General features: G+C 34.1%; 1 protein-coding gene across 3 annotated transcripts in view; it reads right to left on the bottom strand.

Annotated features, from left to right (window-relative positions):
- The window catches only part of LOC115221985 (translin-associated factor X-interacting protein 1-like), a 46,937-nt gene that overhangs the window by 4,450 nt on the left and 19,772 nt on the right, over positions 1 to 22,715 (bottom strand). For all 3 annotated transcript variants that reach the window (XM_036511482.1, XM_029792087.2, XM_036511480.1), the window contains 7 exons: positions 22,564 to 22,675; positions 19,541 to 19,602; positions 17,863 to 17,952; positions 16,278 to 16,443; positions 14,382 to 14,504; positions 10,548 to 10,706; positions 7,108 to 7,335 (listed from right to left, as the gene is read on the bottom strand). In XM_036511482.1, coding sequence (XP_036367375.1) covers positions 7,108 to 7,335; positions 10,548 to 10,706; positions 14,382 to 14,504; positions 16,278 to 16,443; positions 17,863 to 17,952; positions 19,541 to 19,602; positions 22,564 to 22,675 — 940 coding nt within the window. The remainder of the gene's footprint in view (positions 1 to 7,107; positions 7,336 to 10,547; positions 10,707 to 14,381; positions 14,505 to 16,277; positions 16,444 to 17,862; positions 17,953 to 19,540; positions 19,603 to 22,563; positions 22,676 to 22,715) is intronic.

Raw genomic sequence — 22,715 nt, 5'->3', positions numbered from 1 at the left:
TTGAAGAAGGTTATTCTGAAATGATTGAAGAAGGTTATTCTGAAATGATTAAAGAAGGTTATTTTGAAATGATTGAAGAAGGTTATTCTGAAATGATTGCAGAAGGTTATTCTGAAATGATTGAAGAAGGTTATTCTGAAATGATTGAAGAAGGTTATTCTGAAATGATTGAAGAAGGTTATTCTGAAATGATTGACGAAGGTTATTCTGAAATGATTGAAGAAGGTTATTCTGAAATGATTGCAGAAGGTTATTCTGAAATGATTGAAGAAGGTTATTTTGAAATGATTGAAGAAGGTTATTCTGAAATGATTAAAGAAGGTTATTTTGAAATGATTAAAGAAAGTTATTTTGAAATGATTGAAGAAGGTTATTCTGAAATGATTGAAGAAGGTTATTCTGAAATGATTGAAGAAGGTTATTCTGAAATGATTGAAGAAGGTTATTTTGAAATGATTGAAGAAGGTCATTTTGAAATGATTAAAGAAGGTTTTTTTGAAATGATTGAAGAAGGTTATTCTGAAATGATTGAAGAAGGTTATTTTGAGATTATTGAATAAGGTTATTCTGAAATGATTGAAGAAGGTTATTTTGAGATTATTACAGAAGGTTATTCTGATATGATTAAAGAAGGTTATTTTGAATTGATTGAAGAAGGTTATTCTGAAATGATTAAAGAAAGTTATTCTGAAATGATTGAAGAAGGTTATTTTGAAATGATTGAAGAAGGTCATTTTGAAATGATTAAAGAAGGTTTTTTTGAGATTATTGAAGAAGGTTATTCTGAAATGATTGAAGAAGGTTATTTGAGATGATTGAAGAAGGTTATTTTGAAATGATTAAAGAAGGTTTTTTTGAAATGATTGAAGAAGGTTATTCTGAAATGATTGAAGAAGGTTATTTGAGATGATTGAAGAAGGTTATTTTGAGATTATTGCAGAAAGTTATTCTGATATGATTAAAGAAGGTTATTTTGAAATGATTGAAGAAGGTTATTTGAGATGATTGAAGAAGGTTATTTTGAGATTATTGCAGAAGGTTATTCTGATATGATTAAAGAAGGTTACTTTGAAATGATTGAAGAAGGTTATCTGAAATGATTGCAGAAGGTTATTCTGAAATGATTGAAGAAGGCTATTCTGAAATGATTGAAGAAGGTTATTCTGAAATGATTGAAGAAGGTTATTCTGAAATGATTGCAGAAGGTTATTCTGAATGATTGAAGAAGGTTATTTTGAAATGATTGAAGAAGGTTATTCTGAAATGATTAAAGAAGGTCATTTTGAAATGATTAAAGAAGGTTATTTTGAAATGATTGAAGAAGGTTATTCTGAAATGATTGAAGAAGGTTATTCTGAAATGATTGAAGAAGGTTATTGAGATGATTGAAGAAGGTCATTTTGAAATGATTAAGAAGGTTTTTTTGAAATGATTGAAGAAGGTTATTCTGAAATGATTGAAGAAGGTTATTTGAGATGATTGAAGAAGGTTATTTTGAGATTATTGCAGAAAGTTATTCTGATATGATTAAAGAAGGTTATTTTGAAATGATTGAAGAAGGTTATTTGAGATGATTGAAGAAGGTTATTTTGAGATTATTGCAGAAGGTTATTCTGATATGATTAAAGAAGGTTACTTTGAAATGATTGAAGAAGGTTATTCTGAAATGATTGCAGAAGGTTATTCTGAAATGATTGAAGAAGGCTATTCTGAAATGATTGAAGAAGGTTATTCTGAAATGATTGAAGAAGGTTATTCTGAAATGATTGCAGAAGGTTATTCTGAAATGATTGAAGAAGGTTATTTTGAAATGATTGAAGAAGGTTATTCTGAAATGATTAAAGAAGGTCATTTTGAAATGATTAAAGAAGGTTATTTTGAAATGATTGAAGAAGGTTATTCTGAAATGATTGAAGAAGGTTATTCTGAAATGATTGAAGAAGGTTATTTGAGATGATTGAAGAAGGTCATTTTGAAATGATTAAGAAGGTTTTTTGAAATGATTGAAGAAGGTTATTCTGAAATGATTGAAGAAGGTTATTTTGAGATTATTGAATAAGGTTATTTTGAGATGATTGAAGAAGGTTATTTTGAGATTATTGCAGAAGGTTATTCTGATATGATTAAAGAAGGTTATTTTGAAATGATTGAAGAGGTTATTCTGAAATGATTAAAGAAGTTATTCTGAAATGATTAAAGAAGGTTATTTGAAATGATTGAAGAAGGTTATTTTGAAATGATTGAAGAAGGTTATTTTGAGATTATTGAAGAAGGTTATTTTGAAATGATTGAAGAAGGTTATTTTGAGATTATTGAAGAAGGTTATTTGAGATGATTGAAGAAGGTTATTTTGAAATGATTGAAGTAGGTTATTTGAGATGATTGAAGAAGGTTATTCTGAAATGATTGAAGAAGGTTATTCTGAAATGATTAAAGAAGGTTATTTTGAAATGATTGAAGAAGGTTATTCTGAAATGATTGCAGAAGGTTATTCTGAAATGATTGAAGAAGGTTATTCTGAAATGATTAAAGATGGTTATTTTGAAATGATTGAAGAAGGTTATTCTGAAATGATTGCATAAGGTTATTCTGAAATGATTGAAGAAGGTTATTCTGAAATGATTGAAGAAGGTTATTCTGAAATGATTAAAGAAGGTTATTTTGAAATGATTGAAGAAGGTTATTCTGAAATGATTGCAGAAGGTTATTCTGAAATGATTGAAGAAGGTTATTCTGAAATGATTGCAGAAGGTTATTCTGAAATGATTGAAGAAGGTTATTCTGAAATGATTGAAGAAGGTTATTCTTAAATGATTAAAGAAGGTTATTTTGAAATGATTGAAGAAGGTTATTCTGAAATGATTAAAGAAGGTTATTCTGAAATGATTGAAGAAGGTTATTCTGAAATGATTGAAGAAGGTTATTCTGAAATGATTAAAGAAGGTTATTTTGAAATGATTGAAGAAGGTTATTCTGAAATGATTGAAGAAGGTTATTTTGAAATGATTGAAGAAGGTTATTTTGAAATGATTGAAGAAGGTTATTCTGAAATGATTGAAGAAGGTTATTCTGAAATGATTGAAGAAGGTTATTTTGAAATGATTGAAGAAGGTCATTTTGAAATGATTAAAGAAGGTTTTTTTGAGATTATTGAAGAAGGTTATTCTGAAATGATTGAAGAAGGTTATTTTGAGATTATTGAATAAGGTTATTTGAGATGATTGAAGAAGGTTATTTTGAGATTATTGCAGAAGGTTATTCTGATATGATTAAAGAAGGTTATTTTGAAATGATTGAAGAAGGTTATTCTGAAATGATTAAAGAAGGTTATTCTGAAATGATTAAAGAAGGTTATTTTGAAATGATTGAAGAAGGTTATTTGAAATGATTGAAGAAGGTTATTTTGAGATTATTGAAGAAGGTTATTCTGAAATGATTAAAGAAGGTTATTTTGAAATGATTAAAGAAAGTTATTTTGAAATGATTAAAGAAGGTTTTTTTGAGATTATTGAAGAAGGTTATTCTGAAATGATTGAAGAAGGTTATTTTGAGATTATTGAAGAAGGTTATTTGAGATGATTGAAGAAGGTTATTCTGAAATGATTGAAGAAGGTTATTCTGAAATGATTAAAGAAGGTTATTTTGAAATGATTGAAGAAGGTTATTCTGAAATGATTGCAGAAGGTTATTCTGAAATGATTGAAGAAGGTTATTCTGAAATGATTAAAGATGGTTATTTTGAAATGATTGAAGAAGGTTATTCTGAAATGATTGCATAAGGTTATTCTGAAATGATTGAAGAAGGTTATTCTGAAATGATTGAAGAAGGTTATTCTGAAATGATTAAAGAAGATTATTTTGAAATGATTGAAGAAGGTTATTCTGAAATGATTGCAGAAGGTTATTCTGAAATGATTGAAGAAGGTTATTCTGAAATGATTGCAGAAGGTTATTCTGAAATGATTGAAGAAGGTTATTCTGAAATGATTGAAGAAGGTTATTCTTAAATGATTAAAGAAGGTTATTTTGAAATGATTGAAGAAGGTTATTCTGAAATGATTAAAGAAGGTTATTCTGAAATGATTGCAGTAGGTTATTCTGAAATGATTGAAGAAGGTTATTCTGAAATGATTAAAGATGGTTATTTTGAAATGATTGAAGAAGGTTATTCTGAATGATTGAAGAAGGTTATTTGAAATGATTGAAGAAGGTTTTTTGAAATGATTGAAGAGGTTATTCTGAAATGATTGAAGAAGGTTATTCTGAAATGATTGAAGAAGGTTATTTTGAAATGATTGAAGAAGGTATTTTGAAATGATTAAAGAAGGTTTTTTTGAGATTATTGAAGAAGGTTATTCTGAAATGATTGAAGAAGGTATTTTGAGATTATTGAATAAGGTTATTTTGAGATGATTGAAGAAGTTATTTTGAGATTATTGCAGAAGGTTATTCTGATATGATTAAAGAAGGTTATTTTGAAATGATTGAAGAAGGTTATTCTGAAATGATTGAAGAAGGTTATTTGAGATGATTGAAGAAGGTATTTTGAAATGATTGAAGAAGGTTATTTGAGATGATTGAAGAAGGTTATTTTGAGATTATTGCAGAAGGTTATTCTGATATGATTAAGAGAGGTTACTTTGAAATGATTGAAGAAGGTTATTCTGAAATGATTGCAGAAGGTTATTCTGAAATGATTGAAGAGGTTATTCTGAAATGATTGAAGAAGGTTATTCTGAATGATTGAAGAAGGTTATTCTGAAATGATTGAAGAAGGTTATATCTGAAATGATTGCAGAAGGTTATTCTGAAGTGATTAAAGAAGGTCATTTTGAAATGATTAAAGAAGGTTATTTTGAAATGATTGAAGAAGGTTATTCTGAATGATTGAAAGAGTTATTCTGAAATGATTGAAGAAGGTTATTTGAGATGATTGAAGAAGGTTATTTTGAGATTATTGCAGAAGGTTATTCTGATATGATTAAAGAAGGTTATTTTGAAATGATTGAAGAAGGTTATTCTGAAATGATTAAAGAAGGTTATTCTGAAATGATTACAGAGGTTATTTTGAAATGATTAAGAAGGTTATTTTGAAATGATTGAAGAAGGTTATTTTGAGATTATTGAAGAAGGTTATTTTGAAATGATTGAAAAAGGTTTATTTTGAGATTATTGAAGAGGTTATTTGAGATGATTGAGAAGGTTATTTGAAATGATTGAAGTAGGTTATTTGAGATGATTGAAGAAGGTTATTCTGAAATGATTGAAGAAGGTTATTCTGAAATGATTAAAGAAGGTTATTTTGAAATGATTGAAGAAGGTTATTCTGAAATGATTGCAGAAGGTTATTCTGAAATGATTGAAGAAGGTTATTCTGAAATGATTAAAGATGGTTATTTTGAAATGATTGAAGAAGGTATTCTGAAATGATTGCAGAAGGTTATTCTGAAATGATTGAAGAAGGTTATTCTGAAATGATTGAAGAGGTTATTCTGAAATGATTAAATAAGAAGGTATTTTGAAATGATTGAAGAAGGTTATTCTGAAATGATTGCAGAAGGTTATTCTGAAATGATTGAAGAAGGTTATTCTGAATGATTGCAGAAGGTTATTCTGAAATGATGTGAAGAAGGTTATTCTGAAATGATTGAAGAAGGTTATTCTTAAATGATTAAAGAAGGTTATTTTGAAATGATTGAAGAAGGTTATTCTGAAATAGATTATTAAGAAAGTTATTCTGAAATGATTGAAGAAGGTATTCTGAATGATATATTGAAGAAGGTTATTCTGAAATGATTAAAGAAGGTTATTTTGAAATGATTGAAGAAGGTTATTCTGAAATGATTGAAGAAAGTTATTTTGAAATGATTGAGAAGGTTATTATTTGAATGATTGAAGAAGGTTATTCTGAAATGATTGAAGAAGGTTATTCTGAAATGATTTAAGAAGGTTATTCTGAAATGATTGAAGAAGGTTATTTTGAAATGATTGAAGAAGGTCATTTTTAATGATATTAAAGAGGGTTTTTTTTGAGATTATTGAAGAAGGTTATTCTGAAATGATTGAAGAAGGTTATTCTGAAATGATTGAAGAAGGTTATTCTGAAATGATTGAAGAAGGTTATTTGAGATGATTGAAGAAGGTTATTTTGAAATGATTAAAGAAGGTTTTTTTGAAATGATTGAAGAAGGTTATTCTGAAATGATTGAAGAAGGTTATTTTGAGATTATTGAATAAGGTTATTTGAGATGATTGAAGAAGGTTATTTTGAGATTATTGCAGAAGGTTATTCTGATATGATTAAAGAAGGTTATTTTGAAATGATTGAAGAAGGTTATTCTGAAATGATTAAAGAAGGTTATTCTGAAATGATTAAAGAAGGTTATTTTGAAATGATTGAAGAAGGTTATTTTGAAATGATTGAAGAAGGTTATTTTGAGATTATTGAAGAAGGTTATTCTGAAATGATTAAAGAAGGTTATTTTGAAATGATTAAAGAAAGTTATTTTGAAATGATTAAAGAAGGTTTTTTTGAGATTATTGAAGAAGGTTATTCTGAAATGATTGAAGAAGGTTATTCTGAAATGATTGAAGAAGGTTATTCTGAAATGATTGAAGAAGGTTATTTGAGATGATTGAAGAAGGTTATTCTGAAATGATTGAAGAAGGTTATTTTGAGATTATTGAATAAGGTTATTTGAGATGATTGAAGAAGGTTATTTTGAGATTATTGCAGAAGGTTATTCTGATATAATTAAAGAAGGTTATTTTGAAATGATTGAAGAAGGTTATTCTGAAATGATTAAAGAAGGTTATTCTGAAATGATTAAAGAAGGTTATTTTGAAATGATTGAAGAAGGTTATTTTGAAATGATTGAAGAAGGTTATTTTGAGATTATTGAAGAAGGTTATTTTGAAATGATTGAAGAAGGTTATTTTGAGATTATTGAAGAAGGTTATTTGAGATGATTGAAGAAGGTTATTTTGAAATGATTGAAGAAGGTTATTTGAGATGATTGAAGAAGGTTATTTTGAGATGATTGAACAGCACAACTAGTGTAATAAAAGTTTTATAACAATATTGTTATTGTTAATAGCAATAATTACCTCGTGTAGCAATTTTTCTATATAAATTTTATCACTTTCTAATTGTGTAGCAGCTTTGTCAACTAATGATGTAATAAAATCTGCTTTTGTTCCTTTCAAAAATTCTTCTAAAAGTATGTGGAATTCTGCTTTGGAGATATATTTGGCTTCAGGCCTACGATTTGTACGACAATGGCCCTCCAAAGTTCTTGTGAATATTTCTTGACAATGGTGGACACTTTCTTCTATCTGTTGAAATAGATTTACATTAAATTTCTTTAGGAATGTAACAGTTAATGAATGTCAGAAGTCACCAATTTGTAATGGTTAAGTGTAAGATCCAATTTTAACAGTTTATAAATATTGAAGATCACCAATTATAACAACTATGTGTAATGATGATATGCAGCGAATAAATGAGAGAAGATATAAATCGTTAGTTGAAATGATCCTTAATATATTATTGTCATAATTACAAAGTAAGTTACAATTACTTGGGGTTATAAATAGTTAGGTTCATCCATGGTTACTACTAGAGAGAGAAAGGGTAACAGAGTTTAGTCAAATAGAAAGTGTAAAACTGTGTTGTCCCTTGCATAAGGGTTGTATGCCCCATCAGCACCAGATGAAGGAAGAAAAAGGGATGCTCTTTGCCCAGAGGCTGAGCAACCAAAGAGAAAACTGATTTATGGTTGCATATCTATAATTTCTCTAACTAAACTAGTTCAGAATAGATAAAGGATTTTTCCTCTCTAATCAGCCTTGACCCACGTTTGACTCAAATAAGGCTGAGAGGTCAGTTTACTCTCATAAATTTCTTAGTGCAACAGGTGAGAACAATAGAAAAATGTAGATGTGGTTTCGAATTCTGGCTTAGAAATTTGGAAGCTATTTTTTATAGGACGTAATAAATTTTCTTTATAATTTTAGAACATATTTCCAATAACTGATAATTAACTCCATTAGACTTCTACTATAGCCTTGATCAAACCAAAGGCTTGTGAGTGGATTTCGTAGGCAGAAACTGAAAGAAGCCAATATATATATATATATATATATATATATATTATATATATATATATATATATATATAATAATAAATATTAGGGAATAAATCCAAATTTACAGAGAAAATCAGATTTAGGATTGAATCCAATTTTATAGTAAAATATTATATAATATTAATTAGAGACAAAACCACTATTTTGCAAATCAAACAAAGAAAGACTTAATCCAATACATAAAAAAATTTTAATATAAATTAAATAAAATTATATTCGCCACTACAATTGTTTCATGTCTCTTCTCAGGACATTCATCAGGTGGATTTCAGATCTTCTATTCTAATATATATATATATACGAGCAAAACGCACCCCCCCCCGTCCAATGGACGGTGCTGAGTTGTTAACCATTTAAACCAAATTTTCTCAAAGCAACTTGTCCAACCGTCCCATAGGCCTCCCCTTTGAGAAACACTGATTTAACCTAAATTTGAGACACCAAACAGGCCGGCTTTTTTTGTGCAAGCTGCATCTGCATTTTACTCACGTACAACTGATGTATTTGTGCATACAAATGCATGTTTCCATGGCTTTATCGATTGCATTCTCACCTGGAATCGATTTTTGTAATTTTTTCAAGACTCATACACGCCCTGATACCATTGGTATCTACATATCAAAATTGAGTGCAATCTGATGGAGGATGCCCGAGATCCTAGAAGACGCACACAGACCAAACGGATTTTATATAATATATATATGTACATAGAGAGAGGGAGGAGAGCAGTTAAGAAACTTAGCTTCCCTGGAAAGTTAGAAGGATGTTGAATTGTGAAAGAAAAAGCATGCCTTTTTCTTTCTCTCTAATTATTTGGGAAAATATTTGAGTACCTTGAATTACGAATCGCAGTGGATGAATAAAGGGAAATGTATTTTTAAATTATACTTATTTTTCGTAAATATGGGAGTATACTACTGAAGATTGTAGTATGTAACAAATTTAAATTAAATTAATTTATTTAATTTGTAGATTTAACATGAAAGTAGTTCAGTATTAACCACTGTAATTTTAAAATAAACTTTATTCACCTTGCCCACTTTTACAGTTGTTTTGTATCAAGGCAAATTGTTGATGTTTTATCTAAACATTGATTATTCAACACGAATGGAAGTTAAATTTATTAACTGCTCTCTTCCCTCTCTCTATGTCTTTCCTTCTTGGGACACAAAACTCTACTTGTGAAGACCTGTTGAGGCAAGTGAAAATCTCAAATCCCAAATCCAAATCAAAATTGAAATCAATCAACATCAATGGAAATTGCAGCTGTGATACCAGTGCCGGTGGTACGTAAGAGAACCATCCGAACGTGGCCGTTGCCAGCGCTGCCCTGACTGGCCTCATGCCAGTGGCATGTAAAAAGCACCATCCGATCATGGCCGTTTGCCAGCCTCGTCTGGCACCTGTGCCGGTGGCATGTAAAAAGCACCCACTATACTCACGCAGTGGTTGGCGTTAGGAAGGGCATCCAGCCGTAGAAACATTGCCAGATCAGACTGGGCCTGGTGCAGCCTTCTGGCTTCCCAGACCCCAGTTGAACCGTCCAACCCATGCTAGCATGGAAAGCGGACGCTAAACGATGATGATAATGATGATGATGAATTTGCTGCCTTTGGCCCCAAGTTAGAAGGATGTTGAATTGTGAATTGCCTTTTTCGTTCTCACTAACTATTTTGTATATATATGTCTATATCTATGTGTGCATGTCTCTGTGTCTGTGTTTGTCCCTGCCATCACCGCTTGACAACTGGTGTTGTGTTTACGCCTTGTAACTTAGTGGTTTAGCAAAAGAGACTGATACAATAAGTACTAGGCTTTAAAAATAAGTCCTGGGGTTGATTTGTTGAGCTAAAACCCTTCAAGACGGAGCTCCAGTATGGCTGTAGGCAAATGACTGAAACAAGTAAAAGAATAAAAGAATTAAAACAACCTGTGCATAGGCACAGGTGTAGCTGTATGGTTGAGAAGTTTGCTTCCCAACCATGTGGTCTTGAGTTCAGTCCCACTGTGTGGAACCCTGGGCAAGCACCTTCTACTATAGCCCTGGGCTGACCAATACCTTGTGAGTGGATTTGGTAAGAGGAAACTAAAAGAAGTCTGTTCTATATAAATACACACATATATATTTATGTATGCATATATCTATGTGTATGTCTTTGTGTCTTCAATATGTTTGTTCTCCACCATCACTTGACAACCGGTGTTGGTTTGTTTACGTCCCTGTAACTTAGCAGTTTAGCAACAGAAACCAAATGAAATGGGTACCAGGCTCTAAAAAGATAAATAAATAGGGAACTTGTTCAACTAAACCCTTCAATGTGGTGCCCCAGCATGGGCACAGTCCAGTGACTGAAGCAAGCAAAAGATAAAAGATGGTTTGTAAATAACAAATTGCTATACCTCTTCGTTAAGTATTTTCCAGAAAAGCTTGACGTAGTTGTTAATTGGCGACAATTGTTTTAGTGTGAAGTAGAACGTATAAGACCATTCAGTCCTCAAAGTCTCATCTGGGAATTGCTTCATCATGTAAGCCTCAAGAAACTCCATGAGGTTGCTCTCCTATAAAAACTCACAAAAAAAGAATTTACTTGGATTTGAATCCATAATATTTCTAGGATCTTTTCGGTTTGAATGGCAGTTTTTAACATAATTTCTAGGTAACTAAACACTTTCAAACTTCGTATACTGGTAGAATGTGTTTATAAAACATCTTTTTCTCTTGGCTTTATTGAAAAAATTCTATAGTTTGTAAGATATTTGTTGTTTTTTTTTCTTCAATTTCTGCAATTTCAACCAATCAATGACATCTTTTTGAGGTGAAAACATTCTGTGCCGTATGAATATGTCCCTCGTTTAAGAAACAGATTGGGTTTATTTACATTTGTGAAGAAAAAATATATCCCTAACCCTAAAACAGATTGAAATGCAATAGATCGATACTAGTGTCATAATTATGGGTGACAATTTCATATGACACTGCTAGAAAAAACTGCCGTTCAAACCGAAAAGATCCTATTTCTACCTTTTCCTAGGTTAACTTTAATGTCAAAACTGAGCAAAATTTCATTGTTCAATGTAAATGCTTACCAAAGTAATCAATTGATTGGAAGCATATAAAGTAATGATGTGTTTCTAATAGACAAAGTGTGAGAAAACTTCTGAGATGATAACTGCAGTGAAAGTCTTTCAATGTTTGAGAGCACACAAACACCACCATTTCCCACTATTTCCACCTGCAGCAGGATGTATACCACCATGAGGTGGTTACCTCCAAAATATCAATCTATGTTACTGGATATACTTTATGTTAGTTTCATGTGCCATACTCTTCTATGCTGGCTTAGGGCATACTAGAAGAGGATATTAATTTTGGAGTTTTCTTTCTCCTAGATTGATTGCTTTCACTGCAGCTAAGGAACTCAATCTGCCCTTGCAGAAATCTATTAGGTTGTCTGGAAAGTTTGTGCCTATTTTTGAAGGAAATACTTGCCATTACATTTTGAATCAACCATATATGAACCATTTTGTTGCACAATGTGTCTCCATCTGTCCTTTAACTTGAAAATACCCTCTTCCCAGAATTGAGCTGGGTTTCATGGCAAAGAATTCATCAAGGTATCTTTTTACATCATCCAAGGAATTGAAATTTTTACCATTAAGACTATTCTGCAGAGACCTGAATAAGTGGAAATCCGAAGGTGCAATATCTGGTGAATATAGAGGGTGGGGTAACACATCCCAGCTGATCTGCAGCAATTTTTGTCTGATTCCCAAAGCATCATGTGCCGAAAATGAATTTTCTTATCTTCCATTTTAAAGTGTTACAGAATTAACACAGGTTATAGGAACATAAATCTTCTTCCACGAAAAGATAGCTTAAACTGTTCTCTAAATGGAGGTGTAGTCAAATCCTATTTTATGGACTCAACCATGTTCTAAAATAACTCGAAAGGTAAGCTGCTATAAATCGGCACAAACTTTCTGGACAACCCAATATTTAACCCATTGACAGAAACCTGACAGGCACAACCATTCTATGACAGAATGGACCTGGGAGTAATGGTAATTAAGGGTCACTCTATGCTCCCCATAACTCCATAACTCCCAAATTGGATGCTCACCACCAGACACATACATAGGACACAGCCATATTAGAGATAAATGTACATTGTTTTATTCTAATCATTATTGATTAGTGTGCCTCTTATTAATTCATTCCAGCATGACAAGGCTTTTCACATCAGAAAATTTGTTATTTGCTGTGTAAATATAAGAATGGTAGTTCTTAGTGAGCTGTGAATGACTGATTCTGTGTCTGTAGCTGATGAAACATAACAATGCAGGAACATGTTCTACAGTCTGACAATGTTGTTTATGGCCAAGTGGTGTCTTTGTTTTTTTGCACAAATTGTCTATAAGGGGAATTTCTTTCCCAAGACAGTATCAGTAGTGAAGGCCTTTCTATGTCTGAGCACATATGAATGCGTTAAATATATAAATGTATGCATCTATATCTAAAAGGAATAGGTTGTTCTGAAAATAATGGCCGATTTCAGAAACATACTTTTATGCTGGAAAATATAACAACAGAAATATTTTGATTATGCATCTCTGCCATCTATCAACAAGATTATTTATGCCTTGTTGATAAAAAACTTATTGGCTTTGATGCTAAGAAATCTTTGAAAGCTGATTCCACCTCTGGTTTGGACCTGAAAGTTTTATCACTTAAAAACGTGTTTAAATGCTTTAAAAAATGGCAGTCAGTGGTGAAAGATCAGGAGAATATGGTGGATGTAGTAAAGTCTCTTATCCCAAGTCTGAGTTTCTGCAGCGTCATTCCTGCAGCATGTGGCTTTACATTATCATGGAACAGAATCGGGCCACGCCAATTCACCAATGCAGATCTCATTTTTTGCGAGTGAATATGCACTTCAGTGAGTTGATTGCAGTAAACCTCTGCTGTAATGCTCTGATTGGCTTCCAAAATTGGACAAAGCCAATTGCAAACCACCAGACAGTCACCATAATCTTTTACTGATGCAACTTTAGCTTTGGGAAATGTTTTGGGGACACATCACGATCAAGCCATTGACCCGATCAGTTACGGTTACCATAAAGGATCCGCTTTTCGTCAAAAGCAACTATTTGGTCATGAAAAGGATCATTGGTGTTTCGCAGAAAGAGCACACTTCAAAACACCAAACTTTTGGATTTTCGTTCAGCTCATGCAGTACTCATTTATCAAGCTTTTTCACCTTACCAATCTTCTGCAGATTGCGTGAGACCATTGCAGTACTGACACCAAGTGCCTGAGACATTTCTCTGACATTTTGATGTGGGGTTTGGTTCAACAATTTCTTTCAAGACTGCATGACTGTCCTCTACCTTCTTCATCTTCAAGGCTCTTATCACCACTACAGAATTTCTGAAACCACCTTTGTACTGTGTGATCATTGTGGACCCCTCTTCCCCTGTTGATATTGGCAGGAGTTTGGGAGGTATTGTGCCCCAGCTTGAACTCATGCAAGAAAAGTGAGCGAAGGAGTGGCTGTGTGGTAAGTAGCTTGTTTACCAACCACATGGTTCCGGGTTCAGTCCCACTGCGTGGCACCTTGGGCAAGTGTCTTCTACTATAGCCTCAGGCCGACCAAAGCCTTGTGAGTGGATTTGGTAGACGGAAACTGAAAGAAGCCTGTCGTATATATGTATATGTATATGTGTTTGTGTGTCTGTGTTTGTCCACCCTAGCATTGCTTGACAACCGATGCTGGTGTGCTTATGTCCTCGTTACTTAGCGGTTCGGCAAAAGAGACCGATAGAATAAGTACTGGGCTTACAAAAAAAAGAATAAGTCCTGGGGTCGAGTTGCTCGATTAAAGGCGGTGCTCCAGCATGGCCGCAGTCAAATGACTGAAACAAGTAAAAGAGTAAAAGAGTAAAGAGAAGGTCCTTTTTTGTCATGTTCATAATTAAGGGCGCCTATGCTTCAAAAATGTTTTCTGTCTGAAATAAGTAGAAAATTATTAAAGAGCATATATAAATTATTAAGTATGTCAAAATTCACCTCAAATATAATTAAAATACTATGATAAAATTGCATTTCAAAACACAACACTTAGAACAGTCATTATTTTTGGAACAACCTAATAATATTAATGGTTTAAATCTTATTGATTGCCATCTTCAAAGTAATGCTATGTTCAGTTTTGTTTCAAAGGTCAACATACTCACTTCTTCATACACTCGGTTAGACCAAATATCTTTAATGAAGTAGACACAATCTCGCGGAGTCATCCGTCGGTTATTGACTTTCCCTTCATATCTCAAGAGTTTTGGAACATCTGGAGAAAGACCCTATAAGAGAATGTGGAAACTTAAAACTACTTCAAAGAAACTTTATTACAGTCTAAATTTCAGTAAACTTAAAAAATTTTTTTTACAATAATGGCACAGGTGTGGCTGTGTGGTAAGAAGCTTGCTTCCCAACCACATGGTTCTGAGTTCAGTCCCACTGAACTCAGAAAGAAGCCCGACATACTCTCTCTTTTACTCTTTTACTTGTTTCAGTCATTTGACTGCGGCCATGCTGGAGCACCGCCTTTAGTCGAGCAACTCGACCCCGGGACTTATTCTTTGTAAGCCCAGTACTTATTCTATCGGTCTCTTTTGCCGAACCGCTAAGTGATGGGGACATAAACAAACCAGCATCGGTTGTCAAGCAATGCTAGGGGGACAAACACAGACACACAAACATACACGCACACACACACACACATATATATATATATATATACATATATACGACGGGCTTCTTTCAGTTTCCGTCTACCAAATCCACTCACAAGGCTTTGGTCGACCCGAGGCTATAGTAGAAGACATTTGCCCAAGGTGCCACACAGTGGGACTGAACCCGGAACCATGTGGTTGGTAAGCAAGCTACTTACCACACAGCCACTCCTGCGTCATATATATATATATATATATGTATATATTTATGTGTGTGTCTTTTTGTCTATGTTTGTACCCCAACCATTGCTTCATAACCGATGCTGGTGTGTTTAGGTCCCTGTAACTTATTGGTTCGGCAAAAGAGACCGATAGAATAAGTACTAGGCTTATAAAGAATAAGTCCTGGGGTCCATTTCTTCAGCTAAAACCCTTTAAGGTGGTGCTCCAGCATGGTTGTAGTCAAATGACCGAAACAAGTAAAAGACTAAAAGAATAATGAAATAAAATAATGAATTGATAAGAACAGGATTTTTTTTCAAATTTTGATTGCCATTTTCAGCAGCTACTTCTCCGCAGCGCCAGGCATTGTGAAAATGTGCTTAGAATATTGCAGGGTAATATCACATGATGGATTCTTCAAGCCAAGCTAACTGACAAGAAACCTAGAATGGGGTAGGTGTAGACCAAGAATGAAATGGTTGGATAACCTCCATAGTTCCAGTAGGTCACGTTTGGGAATCCAGCCAGGATGTCTAATGATGACTGCTTCCGATTGGAGCCTATGGAGGAGGTTTTCTGAGGATTTTACCCCAATGACCCTTCCAGGAAAAGTAGGCAGAGAAGATGGCTGAATAGGAATATGAACGGAAAAGAAGAAAACAAGGTTGGAATCATATAGACAAAGATTTTAACAAGTAAATAGTTATGTTTGGTCAGAATATTCTTGTTTAAAAGTTTGCTGGGTCAAGATCCAAGGCTGCATCTATATCTAAACAGCAAGAATGACAACCTTGCAACTACCCAACAATAAATCATACTCTTTGTTCTGACTCTGGCATGTACTAATGCCATTTATACCATACATATGGTATGTAACTGTGTGTGTGTGTGTGTGTGTCTTTGTGTTCGTGTTTGTTCCCCACCATCGCTTGATTTGTTTAGGTCATTGTAACTTAGTCGTTCGCAAAAAGAGACCGACAGAATAAATACTAAGCTTGTTCCAGCATGGCCGCAGTCAAATGACTGAAACAAGTAAAAGAGTAAAAGAGTAATAAGAACTGGGGTCAATTTGTTCATCTAAGACCCATCAAGACAGTGCCCCAGCATGGGCACAGAAACAAATAAAAGAGTGAAAACAAATGATATTAAAAGACTGTAATAAACGAAGATAATAGAAACCTTTCCAGTAAATGAAGTTATATCCATTTCAAGATGAGCAGCTTCCTTTGCACTGATAGTTTGTATCAAAACTTGTAAAAGTTCCCGGGAGGCTGCCTCAGAGGATATTTCTTGCCAGCTGACATCTTCGCCAGTGATATAGCCAACACATTTCTTCCAATGTTGTCTAAACAACGAGATATAAACTAGTGTTAGTTTTTCTTAAAAAGAAAAATTATTTTAGGTATATATAACAACTATGACTACCAAGTGAGGTATGTATATATTTACCCATTGTTCATTTTATCATGAAATATTAAGTTTTATTATGGAGATGTACTTGCATAGCAAGCGACCTGATCTGAGATCGTGTGCTGGAACGAAAACAATTGCAGCGTGGAAGATGTTTAAAAGCCATTTAAGAAACACACAAAAATCGTTAGATTCACTGCAACATTTAAATTTAATTTGTCAAAATATTTTCTTCGCTTTGAGACTGCGACCTGTTCACTGACAAAATTGAGATGCAGCACGAAATTTTGTCAGTGAACAGGTCGCGGTCTCAAAGCGAAGAAAATATTTTGGCAAATTAAATTTAAATGTTGAAGTGAATCTAACGGTTTTTGTGTTTTTCTTAAATGGCTTATAAACACCTTCCACGCTGCAATTGTTATAAAGTTTTAGGTTTTGGTTAAAACTATGCAAGATTTTTTCACAGGTTTAAAATGTGACATTGATTTCGTTATCTGCATTCCAACAAGGGAGCTTTGTATATTTGTTAGGAACCAGCTCCTTCTTCAGAAAAATTTTAATATTTATAAACAGACAAGAACATTCATACCTACCTACCTACCTACCAACACACACGCAAGTTTCTTTCACTTTCTGTCAATCAAATCTCATAAGACTTTAGTCAGCCAGAGGCTAGAGCAGAAGATATTTGCCATGCAAGTTATCCATACCAAAACATCGTTAACAGACTTACCAATGCCAAAGAGGACTTTGTTTTGTTTTTATCAAATTTTTCAATAGCAAGAGACCATTTGAGTGTTGTTCAGGATCAGAATTCATACTGTGATGTGAATGTATGATACTCTTTTACTCGTTTCAGTCATTTGACTGTGGCCATGCTGGAGCACCGACTTTAGTCGAGAAAATCGACCCCAGGACTTATTCTTTGTAAGCCTAGTACTTATTCTATTGGTCTCTTTTGCCAAGCTGCTAAGTTATGGGGATGTAAACACACCAGCATATGTTGTCAAGCGATGTTGGTGGGGACAAACACAGACACAAAAAACATATTAACACACACACACACATACATATATATATATATATATATATATACATATATACGATGGGCTTCTTTCAGTTTCCGTCTACCAAATCTACTCACAAGGCTTTGGTCGGCCCGAGGCTATAGTAGAAGACACTTGCCCAAGGTGCCATGCATTGGGACTGAACCCGGAACAATGTGGTTCATAAGCAAGCTACTTACCACACAGCCACTCCTACACCTATGATATAATTTTCTTATAAGAAACTTAAGTCCTACATAAGTAATTCCTAGTAAATGCATCGTTTTGTGAGAAAATGTAATACATACATTGCTCCTGATATTGACTGTAGTTTCTGCTGCTGTTGGTAATAATGGTTTCTTTCCTCTGTTAGATTTTGGTTCATCTTTAATAAAATTCTATTTTAAAGGAAACAGAAAGCATTGAGAAACTTTTGATACAGCATAGAAATAGAATGTATTTTAATTAAATATCAAAGAAAACAATTTATTCTTGATTTTAGAATCTTAATCAATTCTAGAAATCACTGAACACAAACTGACTTGATTTCTCTTTATAATTGCATATACATACATACATACATACATACATATATATAGTGGAGGCGCAATGACCCAGTGGTTAGGGCAGCAGACTCGCGGTTGTAGGATCACGGTTTCGATTCCCAGACCAGGCGTTGTGAGTGTTTATTCAGCGAAAACACCTAAAGCTCACGTTGCTCCACTTCACTCAGCTGTAGAAAAAATGAGTTGCAATGTCACAGTTGCCAAGCTGTATCAGCCATTGCCTTTCCTTTGGATAACACTGGTGGTGTGGAGAGTGGAGGCCGATATGCATGGGTGACTGCTGGTCTTCCATAAACAACCTTGCCCGGACTTGTGCCTGGGAGGGTAGCTTTCTAGATACCATCCCACGGTCTGTGTCGTGACCGAAGGGGGTCTCAGATATATAAATATATATGTGTGTGTGTATGTATATATATATATATATATATATATGTATGTGTGTGTGTGTGTAAATATATATATATATATGTTAATATATATATATCGGGGACCTCCTTCAGTCGTGAATGACCATGGGATTGCACCTACAAAGTTCCCCTCTGAGCCACAAGTCCGGGCAAAATTGTTTATGGAAGACCAGCAATTGCCCATGCATACCGGCCTCCCCTCTCCATGCCACCGATGTTATCCAAGGGAAAGGCAAAGGGGCTGATACAGCTTGGCACCAGTGACGTCGCAACTCATTTCAACAGCTGAGTGAACTGAAGCAACGTAAAATAAAGTGTCTTGCTCAAGAGACACAACATGCAGCCCGGTTCAGGAATCGATCTCACAACCTCACGATTGTAAGCTCGATGCTCTAACCACTGAGCCATATGCCTTCACACACACACACACACATATATATATATATATATAAAGGCGGTGAGCTGGCAGAAACGTTAGCACGCCGGGCGAAATGCTTAGCGGTATTTCATCTGTAGTTACGTTCTGAGTTCAAATTCCGCCAACGTCAACTTTGCCTTTCATCCTTTCGGGGTCGATAAATAAAGTACCAGTTTCGCACTGGGATCGATGTAACCGACTTAATCCGTTTGTCTGTCCTTGTTTGTCCTCTCTATGTTTAGCCCCTTGTGGGTAGTAAAGAAATATATATATATATATATATATATATATATATACATACATACACACAAACACCTTTTCTTCTTCTTCTTCCCCCTCCTTCCCTTCATCTTTTCGTAATTGTTATTGGTGTTGTTATTCCTATTATTATTCATTGGTTCTTCTTTTATCAACTCCAAAAGAAAGAACGAGAAATTAAACCTTAGCGAAATTTGAACCCAAAACGTAAATTCAGAGGAAATATTGTCAAGTATTTCGTCCTGTTTGCTAATGGTTCTGCCAGCTCACCACCTTAAACTGGAATAAAATATCGAATAAAAATAGCAAAAGGTTGGGATAATAGGATCAGATTTACCCATGTTCAGATCCAAATAGTTTGTAAGTGTTCAGTAAATCTTCATAGGTCGTCATTTCTTCCTGAATAAACAAAAAACAAAAACATTTTAATGCTTTGATCAAAAGTCTATAACCTATCAATGAATTTTATATAATTTCTACTAATTTATTGGAGAAATACTTGAAATCTTCATCTGCAATAATTACCAAATTTAATTTCTTTTATTTATTTACTTTTTTGAAGAAAAATAAAAGTTAGATGCATTAAAGGCCTTTAGCTAGGGTCTGTTTATCTACATTTAAAACTGTATACAGCTATGGTACGACCACACTTGGAATTCACATCATCAGTTTGGAACCCCTATCTTGCTCAGAACATTGACCTCCTGGAATCTGTCCAGAAATGTGCAACCAAACGCATACCTTCCATCAGACACCTACCATATTCTGAGCGCCTTGTTTCCCTGGGCATGGATTCACTGAAGCTCCGGCGTCTGGCGACGGACTTGGTAAACACCCACAAAGTTATCAACCACCTCACCAACAACAATACTGAACACCTTTTTGATCTCCATGTGTCTAACACACGTGGACATACCTACAAAGTCAGAAAACAACACAGCTCCCATGACTTTCGGAAACATTTTTTCATGCTCAGAGTTACTGAAGCATGGAATAAACTGCCTGCGTCAGTTGTTGACTGCCATGACACTGCATCCTTTAAGGCCCTCATGCTTTCCGAAATCCGCCGAAACTACACCTGATTATATATACACTTTAGATGAGTTGTAGTTCACCTGAGCACTGTACACAATTATTATTATTATTATTATTATTATTATTATTATTATTATTATGGCCTTAATCAAAAATAGGTCTAACTTCAAACTGTATGACTCAAGATGAGAATTATAAATGACACCTCATAGATACCCTCTATTATAATTACTGAAATAAATACACCGTCAAACGAGTACTAGTTATGAGAGTAGTACCTGTGGCTGATTGTGCTAGTATTGGGTTGTCCGGAAAGTTTGTGCCGATTTATAGCAGCTTACCTTTCAACTTATTTTAGAACATGGTTGAATCCATAAAATAGCATTTGACTACACCTCTATTTAGAGAACAGTTTAAGCCATCTTTTCGTGGAAGAAGGTTTATGTTCCTATAACCTGTGTTAATTCTGTAACCCTTTAAAACAGAAGATAAGGAAGTTCATTTTTGACACATGATGCTTTGGGAACCAGACAAAAATTGCTGCAGCTCGGCTGGGATGTGTTACCCCACCTTCCACATTCACCAGATATTGTTGGTACTATGGACATGTGAGTAGAATGTCACAGGAAAGAATTACAAGACAGATTCTTCAAGCTGAGCCAACTGGCTGGAGCACTAAGGGTATACCAAGAAGTAGATGGTTGGATTATATCCATAGTCTCAGTTGGTTATGCTTGGAAATTCAACCAGAAAGAATAATAATGATTGCTTCTGATAAGTTAAGTTGAGTTAATTTTTTGGCTCAAAAAGCAAAAAGCAAGGCCATGTAGGGGGACATGGAGTTGTGTACAGGGTGGTGTTCATGCAAAGAGTTCAGGCCATTTCTGGTCAAGAGAGACTTTGAACCGAGCGGTCATCGGCATCTTCCTTATCTCGTCTGGCAGCTTATTCCACAGATCCGCAACCCGGACGGAGAAAGCCCCTCTCCTTTGATTGAGATGAAATCGTCACAGATAGAGCTTTTTGGAGTGACCCCACAGCCGACGCTCTGGAGCAGGAGTGAAGAACAGCTCTTTTGAGAGGTTACACTTTCCGCTTATGATGTTGTGAGCAAGAATGAGATCACCACGGCGGCGGCGTTTTTCTAGAGAATAAAGGTCGAGCGTCTTCAGCCTTTCTTCGTAAGACAAATGCTTGGGGCCAAGAACCAGGTGGGTAGCCAACTTCTGGACTCTGGAGGAGACATCTGTGAACTCTACCCACCGTGAACCTCTAGGAATTGTGGATGGAGAAGAGGGGTAGGTGATTTATCTGATGTACTCATAGTTCTGATATCTCTAGATTTTATAGACCAAAGTTATAAAGCTAATTGTATGAGGGGGTGCTGAAAAGACCCTGGCTTAAAGGATATTGCAAAGGGCTTGGTTGGAGGCCCAATCATCCAAGTTCTTTTACAGGGCTTAGAAAATCTTAAGGACCACTGCAATAAGTGTGTGTATATGAGAGAGGGATACGTTGAATAAAATCATAACTGACTGATTCTCCTGTATTGTTTTTAACCCAAAGCCAGAAACTTCTCAGCACTCCCTCATGTATCTATGTGCATATATATATATTTTTTTTCATTTTCATCTAGTTTCAGCTCACGATCTGTGGCCATACTGGGGAACCGCCATATATATATATATATATTCTTCTTAATAGAATTGAAGGATAAAATCACGTTAATGATTATATCAGGTAGTCAGCATGAAATAAAATCTTATAGGTAATTTATATGTTAAATTAATAATTATATATATATATATAAATATATCACTATGGGCTCCGTGTGGGCAGTCATCTAAAAGTTTTTGTGCATCTTGATGCTGACATAAGTTCCTTGTTTTTCCTGATGAGAAGGCGGCATAATGCACCCCTTATTCCTTCGAAATTAGGAATATGCAGCCTTCGAAACATATGTCGAAAATAAAGGAATTTTGTTAATTCGTCGTTCAACTCCATTCTTTCATTTATATTTATATATATATATATATATATATATATATATAATATATATATATATATATATATATATGAGTGGGGTGCTTAAAAGTTCCTGGCTTTAAAGGGGTATCACAAATGGCCAGGTTGGGAGGCCCACACTTCTGGCTTCCTTTACAGAGCTTAGAAAAACTGAAAGATCACTGCAATAAAGTGTATGAATCTGAGAGGTGAATTCATTGAATATAACCATAATTAACGGATCTTCCTGTATTTTCTTTTACCCCAAAACCAGGAACTTTTCAGCACACCCCCTCATATGAGACAAAGAAAATGGCTTACGTCGTATTTCTTTTTGAAAGAATCATAATCTTTTCTTGGTAAAACATCACAATAATTTGCATTCATTTGAGAATACATTTTGCTTGCAGTTCTTTCTTTTAACTTTGCCTCTCTGCAATAAAAATGAGTGGAAAGAGTTCTCTCTCTCTTCA

The sequence above is a fragment of the Octopus sinensis genome, linkage group LG19 (genome assembly GCF_006345805.1).
Source record: "Octopus sinensis linkage group LG19, ASM634580v1, whole genome shotgun sequence".
Lineage (NCBI taxonomy): Eukaryota > Metazoa > Mollusca > Cephalopoda > Octopoda > Octopodidae > Octopus > Octopus sinensis.
The sequence above is the reverse complement of the archived record's forward strand: the minus strand, read 5'-3'. Positions and strand labels throughout refer to the sequence as shown.